Below are 10,985 nucleotides of genomic sequence, written 5' to 3'. Positions count from 1 at the left end.
AAAGACAGGAGGCATTTGCTTACTTGGAGGATCCTGATCTTTCATGCTGTGTCGTGTGTGTGTGTGTGTGTGTGTGTGTGTGTGTGTGTGACATGTGAAGGAGGAAGCTTCAGTGGGGAGGGACCCCAGGGGCCTTAAAAGGTCCATTGAGGGGTGACTTTAATTTCAGAAGCCCCGGGTAACTGGTCAGCCCCCACCAGGGTCTAAAGGCATCTGAGGGGACTCAGGAGGCCACTGTCTTCCCCATCAGTGCTCCTATCAAACTGGCAGATAATTTGCCACTGGTGTCCTGCTTCCTTGGCTGGTCTGGGGGCTCCAAAAGGCATGAAGGGAGTCTGGCCTGTTTATCCAGTACCCTGCTCAGTGCCTGGCACAGAGTAGGTACTCAGTGCACTTTTGTGGAGGGAAGGAAGGAAGAAAGGAAGGAAGGAAGGCCGGCTGGCCACCAGTCATTCTGTTTCTGATTCTGCCATCATGATGTTAGACAAACATGATGTAATGTGACAGCCCCAGCCTTGAGGACAGAAAGACCTAGGTCTAGTCCCAACTCGACCACTAGCTCTGAGACTTAAGTAAGCCTCTTACCTCCCTGACCCTCAGTTTTCTTAACTGTAATTTGGAGGTAATGATAGAATCACTTCACATGATCACAAGCAGCACGTAAAGAGAAAGTGCTCTGTAGACGTTAGCTCTTCGCCCTCATTGTTACTATTGCTTGTTCTCATTGCCACAGCCTCCTCATCTGGCAACAGCCGGCCACGTCCCTTTCACCCTCAGGTGCTCAGGCTCTGAGGCTCCCACCTAGCTGTTCCTTGGACGTATCAGAACCACAGTGTTGGTTCCCTGGAACACCCCTCCCAACGCTCCTGCAGATATGGGCTGGGCCATCACTGTGAAGCTGGGAGCTACTGGCCATTAGGACCATCCACGACAGACAGAAAGACAGGAGGAGGAGAATAAAGGACAGAGAAGGCAGGACTGGTCAGGGAGGCCTGACTGCTGCCATGGGTCAAGCATGTGACACCCCTGTCCTGTCTGGCTCCTGTCCTCAAAAGGCAAAGGCAGCGACTGCAGCAGCACTGGAGGAAGAGGTGTGTGGTTTCAGGCTTCATGTGGTTCTGGCCTGGGCCTGGATGATGGGACGTGTGGATTCCAGCCCTGGCTGCTCCCCCCACTTGCTGTATGATCCGAGGCCAACAATTTCCCCCTCTGGGCCTCAGTTTCCCAGTCTGTCGTATGGGTATAATACCTACCCTGGGTGGCTCACGGTCTGCTGAGGGGGATTGAGACAGTAGTCATGATTTGGAAAATGTGGAAATCTAGGCAGACTTCCTGCCCATCAGAGAGAGAACAGTGTAGGCTGGTGGTTAAGTGCTCAGACTATGTTCTTGGAGTGAACGGTTGAGTCTTGCCTGGGCTATAGGACAGGGCACTTCCATCTGGGCCTCAGTTTTCCCTTTGTGAAATGGGGATATAATAATCCCTTTATAGGATTCTTGGGAAGAATCCATGAGTGAAGGGCTCATTACCCCACACGGCCATGCCCTTTGTGGGTGTTTGCAGCCAGCCCCCGAGCTCAGTGTGTGGTTATGGCTCAGCTCCATTAGGACTAAGCAAGTCCAACCACCAGTATGAGCGCCGGATGTTTGTAAAGCCTTATGGTCTTTCATATCCGTCTTCTCTTATTAGGAAAAGCAAACACAGGAACAAGCGTTTCCACTTCATAGTCCATCACTCCACACCAACAAGTGGCTTCAGCTAAACGAGTTTAGACCTGTGCTTTTTCCCAACTGTCACTGGTGCTATGATCTTTTTAAGTAGACTTGGCTTAGCCTCAAATCCTAAATTCAACAGTCGTGGAAAGGGCTTAGCAAAGCATGAGGTCTCTTCCTGCCTTCCCTTCTTTTCACAGGCCCTACAGCGAGGGGTGAGGTTGGCTGTTGACTGAATTCTCTGAGCCTCCCTCTCCTGCTCCTACCCTGAGGTCTTAGGTTATTTGGGTTGTATTGCTAAGTCCCAGAAACAACCTCAACTTTTAAACACATCTCTTTATCTGCTCCACCATGTCCGTCACCTTGACCAACTCCACCACTACCCCCATCACCTCCTCCAAGTCTTCACCTCCGCATCTGTCAGTTTCACTACCTCTATCTCCTCCGCCATCGCCAACTGCACCACATCTTCCGTTTTCACCATCACTTTCACAGCTACTTCTGTCACCTCACCACCTTCACCTCCTTTGCCTCCAATATCACCTCTCCCACCTCCACCGTCACCATCTCCATCACCTTCTCCTCCCCTTCCTTGCAGGGATCCATAAAGTTTATTAAGAGCTTGTCCAGAGAACACAAATTCCGCGGTAGATTTTCTACTCCAGAGGCACAAGTGCTTCTCTACAAAAGGCTGGAGGCTTGAGGACTCTGGTGGCAGTTCAGAGAAGAAAAGGTCCTCTAAAGGATCAAATTCCATTCCCAATTTAGAAAAACTGAGGTACACCTTACGCCCTTGCCTAAATGTGTGCATAATCGAATTCTATATTGTGGCGTTTAGACGATACAAATAAACTGAAACAAAATCAGTAAACCTGGTTAAGTGTATGAAAAAGTTCTTGGTGAGTGAGAAGACACTATATAAGATTTTTCATAATGATAGGAAAAAAAGTTTAACCTCTTCAGAGCCTTTCCACATTACCTCACTGAAATTCATTCATTCCTGTCTTTGGTCTGTGTGCACCAAACACCTTCTGTGTGCCAGGCACCACCTGGGTCAGGTAACAATTTAAATCAGACCTTCGCTCATATAGTTTTAATATATTTTGAGTGAGCACTGGGAGTTCTACTGGGTGCAGACCCCTAGATATCCGGAAGCCTACCAACTTTCCAATAACGTATTAATAAGGAGACAGAGGTCAGGGGATTAAGTTCTCATCCCAGTGAGAACCTGGGGAAACCGTGATGTCTTTTCTCTACTCCTGTGCGCCCCAGAAGCACATCTGGCCAAAAAGAAATGGGGTGGGTTATCTACGGCAACATTTCTCCAACTGTACTGTGTGTATGGATCATCTGGAGATCTTGTTAAAATGTAGATTCTGGTTCAGGAGGTCTGGGGTGGAACCTGAGGCTCTGCCTTTTTACAAAGCACCCGAGTGCTGCTCCATGGACCATGCTTATAGCAGTAAGGTGTTTCATCTATGCAATAAAAAGATCCAGTTACCTGGGACTCCTGGACCAAAGGCTGGACCGCAGGTATCCAGGTTCAGGGAGACAAAGCCAAAGTTGTAAAATGCCTTGTGTCCATTTGGAATTCTGCCTCCTTGCAAGGTCCCAACACAGCTGGCCCAAATCACAAAAATTCTAGCCTCCGCCATCTTTGATCCCAGAAAACCAAACTGATCCTGAACAACAGTAGGAACCTCTGTCTTGGGCCCTATTCTTGTGGACAGTAGATATTTTTTTGAAGACCTACTAAGTGGTGGGCTCTATGTTAGATGTCAGGGTTGCAGTGGTAAGCAGGTGAGCACATCCCTGCCCTGGAGCCATCATCCTGGCAAGGGGTCATGTCTGGGCCTTTCTCTACTATTTGATGGACAGGAAGGAATGATGGTACTAATGGGAAAGGGGTACGTTCCATGTTCCTCCTCCAATTTCCACATAGTAGATACTTTGGCTCAATTGCCGAAATGAATTAGGACACACACTCCCCCCTCCCCCACTCCCCCCTCCCCCAGCACATACGCCTCCTGCTGCCCTTCCCAAAGGACACTGGAATTGCTGGGGGCCCACACCCTGGGCTTAGTAGACTCACATAGTAGTAGATTCACAACCAAACTATTAAATGACCAAGCCACACTTTGAGGCGGGGGTTCTGGAGATGCAGATGAGGAACAGCAAGGGCAAGAAGAGAGGCAGGAAATCTCATTTTAGCAATTTACTCAGTTTCTTCAAACGTAAAATGGGAAGAATTTTGAATTTTTTTAATGTTTATTTTTGAGGAGGGGGGAGGGACAGGGACGGAGGGAGACACAGAATCTGAAGCAGGTTCCAGGCTCTGAGCTGTCAGCACAGAGCCCAACACGAGGCTCAAACTCACAGTGAGATCATGACCTGAGCCATAGTTGGACACTTAACCAACTGAGCCACCCAGGTGCCCCATGGGAAGAATTTTGATACCAGCTTCACAAGGTTGCAATGAAGCTTAAATGAGTAAACATGCATGTACAGAGCTTAGCACTATGCCAGGCACACAGTAGGTGCTCCATAAATGTAAACAGCCAGTTATATATGGAAGCCATGTTCCTTGCCTTCAGCTTTCATTGGCTGGTGTAATGAAGCCCTTAGTATGGTTTTCAAGCACTTCTGGGGCACCTGGCTGGCTCAGTCAGTGGAGTATGTGACTCCTGATCTCAGGGACATGAGTTCCAGCCCCATGTTGTGCATAGAGATTACCTAAAAAAAAAAAAAAAAAGAAGGCACCTCTTACTTTGGCCTTTCTGTACCTCCTATTGGGACACTTTTTTTTTTTTTTCCTTTTTTTAAAGAGAGAGATTTTTTTTTAAGTTTATTTATTTATTTTGAGAGAAAGAGAGAAAACCAGTAGGGGAGAGGCAGAAGGGAGAGGGGGACAGAAGATCAGAAGGGGGCTCTGTGTTGACAGCAGAGAGCCCGATGTGGGTCTCAAACCCATGAACAGGGAGATCATGACCTGAGCCACCCAGGCGCCCCTGGGACACATCTACACCATCTATTTTCCTGCCAAGCCGACCCCTGTTGGCTCCTCCAACAGGGCATGCCTTTTCACACCTCTAAGTCTTTGCTCAAGCCATTTCCTCTACCTGAAAGGCCTTTCCTTTGCTTGAACCCTCTCCACTCCCACCCTATCCACTCTGTGGATACCTCTGAGTTCCCACAAGCCCCTGTGCACTCCTGTCATATCCTAGCAGTTGTGCTGGGAAGCAGAGCTATCTGCTTATGTTTGCATGACCAGTCAGACCAGGACCTCAAGGGTGAAGGCTTGGTACAAATCATCCATCGGTGCCAGGGAGGTGCTGGCAGGTGTGTGCTAAGTGAACACAGGCTCATTGCAACCAGGTCTTTCTTTCAATGTCAGCAACTCAGGGAGGCTTCTCTTCATCACCCGTACTCTACACAAGTGGTTCTCAAACTTCAGGTTGCATCAGAAAAACATGAAGGGTTTATCAAACACAGGATTTCTGATTCAGTAAGCTCTGGGAGCGGAGGTGGGGGGGCGGTCCTGAGAATTTGCCTTTCTAACAATTCCGAAGCTGACCCACACACTTTTGAGAGTCAGTGCTCTGCCCCATTACCCTGGTTTATCTCCCTCTAGGCAGTTATCACTCTCTGAAACGATATTTATCGCTCATTTGTCTTGTGTCTCCACCGTCCTCCCATCTAAGCTCCACGAGGGTAAGAACTGGGAGCTGTCTTGTTTGATCTCAGCATAGCACTTGACACAGGACTGAATGCATACCCGAGGTTGAAAAGAAAGAGATGGCTGGTCCGTTGGACGAGAGGACTAGGGGGTCCCAAGAACCGCACTCGCCGGCTCCCCCACCCCACCGCAACTGATCCTCGTCCCTTGAACCTCGCGCAGCTCCCCGAGTCGCCACTGCCCCTTTAAATGTGCGCGGGGACGCCTCGCCCCTCGTCTCCTTCGATCCCTGACCGAGCAGAAAGGGGAGGAGAAGAAAAAAAAAAAAAAAAAAAAAGCCTTCCTCTTGGAGAGCGAGAGGAAACGTCTAGGAGGGGGCGGAGGCGCGGCGGCGGCAGAGGCGCGGCGGCCAGAGCGCAGCGCGCCGGGTGCGGAGCCGGACCCGGAGCGGACGCGACGCCGCGCGCTGCCCCGGCCGCCGCCCCATGCGCGGCGCACTCGCGCCCCCTCCTCTCTCCCACCCACGGCCAGCGCGGCCCCGCCCCCGGAGGCTCGCGCCCCGCGCCCCCACTTGCCCTGCGCTCCGCGCGGAATCTCGAGTGAACGCGACGCCGCGCGCCGTCCCGGCCGCCGCCCCGCGCGCCCCGTGCTCGTGCCCCCTCTCCTCCCCCCTCCGCCCCTGTCCGCCCCGCCCAGCCCGGAGGCTCGCGCCCCGCGCCCCCACTTGCCCTGCGCGCCGCGCGGAGTCCGGCGCGCGCCGGGGGGGAAGGGGGGCGGGGCGGGCGCCTGGGAGTGCGGGTCCCGCGGGGCGGCCATGGAATGAGGCGGCGGGCGGACTCGCGCTGGGACTGACCGACTGACTGACCGACGGGCGGCCCTGGGCTGCGCGTGCTGGAAGATGAACAGAGCAGGTAGGAGGCCCGCTCGACCTCGGGCGCCGAGGGACGCGCGCGAGGGGACCGCGCCAGGCGCTCCAAGTTGGAGCCCACGGGGCGCCGGGAGCGAGCCGCCGAAAATCCCCCGACCTTCCCGCCCTGTCGGCCGCCGCTGAGATATGGGCGGGTCCGGAGTCCCCTCGCCGAGGAGGCTGAGGATCATCGGGGGCCCCCGTCCGAGACGCCCCGCCTCAGGGACGCTCCCTCCGTCTCCGCGAGGCCGCACCCTGGCGGTGTACTCCGTCATCCCGCTCCCACGGCCACCCCGGCGTGGGGGACCGCTTGGCAAGTGAGGAAGGCTCCCTTCGCGAAGGCGACTTGATCGCGCCCTGAATCCTCGCTCCGGCCCCTCTGGGTCCCTGCCAGATCCTCGCTGGCCCCTCGGAGGTCTCTCCAGGGCCCCGGGATCTTCCCGCAGCTCTTCGCCACCCCGGGGTCTATTCCTGGTCCCTCAGTACCTGGCGGCGCACTCTTAAGACGATTCCTGCTCCCTCCTCTCTCTTAGACCCCGAGACTTAGAGCTCACTCTGGGGATCAGACTAGAAAGCTCTAAATTATTGTCCCGCACAGCGTACCCTTCTCTCGCCGCGCCCTGGCCCGGGGCCTTCTTTGTGCCTCCCCCAGGGGACCACATGCCAAGGGGACGCTCCTCGCCGCTGAGGCTGAGCCGCACTCCAGACGTTTCCCTCCATCCCTCGAGTCCGACTCTGCCAGTTCAGGGATTCCGGGAAATCCAGAATGCGTTTGATAGTAAATATTAGCAATCCCTTCCGAGGAGTGCCATTTAACAGATTTAGTAACTGAGACTCCCATGGGCGATGCCTGGAACCGGTCTCAGGATTCCTGACTCCATCCACCCGGAGGGCAGAAAGTTCCCTGAAGAGGCGAGCTTGCAAGCCAGCAATCTCAGCTAACTTCATTTCCCTGCCAAGGAGGGATAGTCACTCTTTTTTTTCTTTTTCTCTTAAAATTTAGCAGAAGGCAGCCCTCTCTCTGACCAACACCCTCGTCCGAAGCCATACTCCAAAACACACATCCCTAAAGAAACAGGAAGCCACCATTTTGGCTGTCTTAGAACCATATCCTGCTGCCTTGTATGTGTGTGTTGTGGCTTTTTCTTTTTAAAGACTTTTTAATGAAAAAAGTCATTGTCTTAGGAGGTGCAGAAGGGAGACATTTGGCTGGACTGATTTGACAAAGGAGACACTCGGGGACTTGGGAGTGTGGTAGCTGCCTTCATGTGGCCAGGCACTGTTGTTGCTGGGCATGTGGATGCCTGGACAGTGAGGGAGTGGGTCAGAATGGGGGTGGGGTGGGAGTAGGGGTGCCACTTTGGGAGTGGAAGAGGCTGGAGCGGGGTCCCAGTGTTCAGTTAGCCACTCCTTGGAGGAAGAAGGTGGCCTCCAGCCTGTTTCTGGCACAGCCTGAACAGAGCCAGGCAGGCTAGCTTTTTCCTACACTCCTAATAAAACCCACTTTAAAACAATGGTGAGAGCAGTTCCAGTTTTCCCACGTTTCCCTGCTTGAGGCTTGGGCAAGCCCTCCCCTCCCTGAGAATATGGGGGATGAAGTGAGCAGGAATAAACTTGGAGGCAGGCTTGGACCCAGGAAATCTCAGCAGTTGCTGCTCTTGGGTTTAGCCGTCCTAGAACTTGCCTCCAGCATAAACCTGGTTACTTTTTCAGTGTGATAGCAATGATGGAAACCTCACATAATGATTTCTGTGTGCCATGCTCTGAATTTCCTGATCATGTAACATAGTGGTCCATAGACTCCGTGGGAATGAATTTCAGAACCACCATATACTTAGTTAGGTGACCTTGAGGAGGTTACTTAACCTCGGTGCCTCAGTTTCCTCATCTGAAAAATGGAGAGGGTATGATCTTTGTCATCGAGTTCAATTAAATAAAGCTCATAAGGTACCTGGAACAGTGTCTGTCATAAGCCACTAATGAATACTGGTTAACATTTATTGGTCACTTATTATGAACTAGGTGTGTCTTTTAAGTGTTTTACTTGTATCAGTTCAGTTTTCCCAGTAACCTTATGAGGTGAGTACTCTTGCTATCCCCATTTTATAGGTTGGAAAACTGAGCTGAAGGGACTTTATGGTCACTGAGCCAAGATAGGATTGAAATACAGACTGTCCAGCTTGAGAGCCTACTTTTTTATGCAGTGCTGAACACATAGTAGATGCACAAGAAATGATGGCCAATTGAGTTTCTGTTGGCCTCTAATTGAGGTGTCTTCTATTATTTCTTTCGAACTTCTCAACAGCCTTATAGAAAAAGGAGGTATTTATTTCATTTTGCCAAGAAAGAAACTCAGGTTCAGAGAGGCAAAGTGACATGCCCAAGATGGCACGGTTGATATGTACCAGTGCTGGGATTGGAGCCCAGGTCTGTCTGAGCCTGGGGCCCATGCTTTTCCAACTTCGTCCCATGCAGTCTGCCCAGTATGTGCCCTGTTGTGGATCACTGGACTAGCTTAACAGCAGCCTAATTAGAAATCGTCAAGCTTGGCTTGGACATTCCAGCAGGCACCCAGGAATGAAAGTTAAATTAAGATGCGATTGGGAGGTGAAATTGGAAGATAATTACTCTTGGAACATATGGCTATGAGAGTTCCAGGGGGAATATAGTGAACTGCTGTTGAAACAGACTCAGGGATTGAAGAAGGGGATATCAGGAGACATCAGAAGAAGAGCCATGCATTTAATACTCTGTAGTTGGCCAGAGCAGAAGGCACTTTCCTAACTGGTGCAGTGCACTTACTCTACAGATGGAGAAACTGAGGCCCAGTGAGGGGAAGGGACTTACCCAAGGTCACACCTCCAGTTAATGGCAGAGCCAGGAGTGGAGATCAGAGCTCCTGACTCCTAGTCCAGTGCTCCTCCCAATAACCCCTCTCATTTAACCTCTATATAGCTGACATGGGAGCAGCAGCATGAATGTGTGAGTGACAGACATTTAATTAAAATAGAGAGAGAAAATACAAACTAGTAATGGGGGCTGGCTAGGGATGATTTCTATCACCAGAAACTGTTAAAAATCTCCTCTTCCTGTCACTGTGGTTCCCCACCGTCAGTTTAACTCTTGGCATCTTGGCTCAAAGGCTATTCTGCATTTGAGTTATGCTCATGCATAGCAAATTGCCAAGAGGTCCTGGGCAGAGAGGGTATTACCCTGGGCTTTGTGATACTGAGAAAGGGAAGGTTCACACAGCAGCCACAGGGACTCATGAGGCAGCAGAGGGTCCACACCAGCCACACCCATGCTGGGTTCTAGTTAGAAAGAGAAACTTAACCCGGAGGAGGAACTCCCAGGTCTGATTTATCCTGTAATTCTGCATCCCTGCCAGATTGGACTCTTGACCATACTCCCAAAGGGCTTGTGTCTAACCACTCTGGGCCTCTGCATATTCTGTTCCCTCTGCCTGGCATACCCAGCATCTCCTTTGATTAAGAAAATCCTGCCTGTCCTTCCACATGCGCCCCAATGCTGCCTCTTCTGCGGGTCTTCTCTAGGCAGGATTGGTCTAGGACCCAGATAACCTTGTACAGAGGGCAGGCACTCTATCAGGTTCCTTTCTGTGAGGAAGGAGGGAAGGGAGCCGAGCTAAAGCTCTCACACAGCCTTCATTTTCTTTCCTTCCTCCCCAGTGTCTTTCCCAGGCTCCTCCTCATGCCAGGGCTCCCTCCTTGGCCCTGCTCTTTTCTTTGTTCACACTCATTCTCTTGGTGATCTCACCAGGCCCATGCCTTAAATCCCATCCCTGTGATGGATACCTCCAGCCAGACCTCTCCCTGGAACCCAGACTGGTCTATCTAGGAGTCCACTTTCTGTCTGTCTCCACCTAGGTGTGTGTGCTAGGTAACTCAGATTTAACACATGCAAACTAACATTCTGGCTTTCCCTCCCTAGCACGTACAGCCTCCCCCAATTCAGTTGGTGGCAACTTCATTTTTCCAGTTCCTCTGACTCAAAACCTCGGTGTTGTCCTTGACCTTGCTCCTTCCCTTACACCCCGTATTCAACCTGTCAGCAAATCCTGCCAGTTCTACCTTCATATTTGGAATCTGACTCTTTACTACTCCCACTGCTGCCAACCTGGTCCAAGCCTCCACCGTCTCATCTCCTGCCTGGATGTCCCTGGATCCGTCATCACCACTTCTGCTTATTTCAGCCATTAACAAGAGTATGCACGTCCCTCTTCTGCTTGGGGGGCCTGCATAATCTGTACCCTTCCTGTGACCCCTCTGACCTCATCTCCTGCTCCTCCCCGTTGCTTGCTCGCTCGTCCCTCCCTTCTGGCCACTCTGGCCCTCCTTGAACATACCAACTGAGTCCTGGCTTCCCTCACATCTCTCTAATCTTTGCTCTGGCGTCCTTTCCATAAGGCCTATCCCAGTAACTCTTTAAAATTGAAAAAACAAACAAACAAAACCCCACCTAACTCCTAATCTTTGTCTATAGAGTTTATGATCATCTAATATACAATAAGGTCATATACATCTCCTTTTTATTCCTTATCTCCTCCACTAGAATATAAAGGTTCATGAGGGACAGGGTCTTTGTTTTGTTTATTGATGTGTCCAAAGATTCTAGATGGGTGCCCAGCACATAGTAGGTGGTCAATAAATATCTGTTCAATGGAATTGGA

The 10,985-nt window shown here is 51.3% G+C and overlaps 1 protein-coding gene across 1 annotated transcript in view; it reads left to right on the top strand.

The window, feature by feature from the left end:
* Positions 1–5,861: 5,861 nt before the first annotated feature.
* The window catches only part of FGD5 (FYVE, RhoGEF and PH domain containing 5), a 121,813-nt gene continuing 116,689 nt past the window's right edge, over positions 5,862–10,985 (top strand). Inside the window, exon 1 of the mRNA XM_049641042.1 lies at positions 5,862–6,299. Coding sequence (XP_049496999.1) covers positions 6,287–6,299 — 13 coding nt within the window. The 5' untranslated portion in view covers positions 5,862–6,286. The remainder of the gene's footprint in view (positions 6,300–10,985) is intronic.

The sequence above is a fragment of the Panthera uncia genome, chromosome A2, assembly GCF_023721935.1.
Source record: "Panthera uncia isolate 11264 chromosome A2, Puncia_PCG_1.0, whole genome shotgun sequence".
NCBI lineage: Eukaryota > Metazoa > Chordata > Mammalia > Carnivora > Felidae > Panthera > Panthera uncia.
This window is presented reverse-complemented; position numbering and strand designations above follow the sequence as displayed.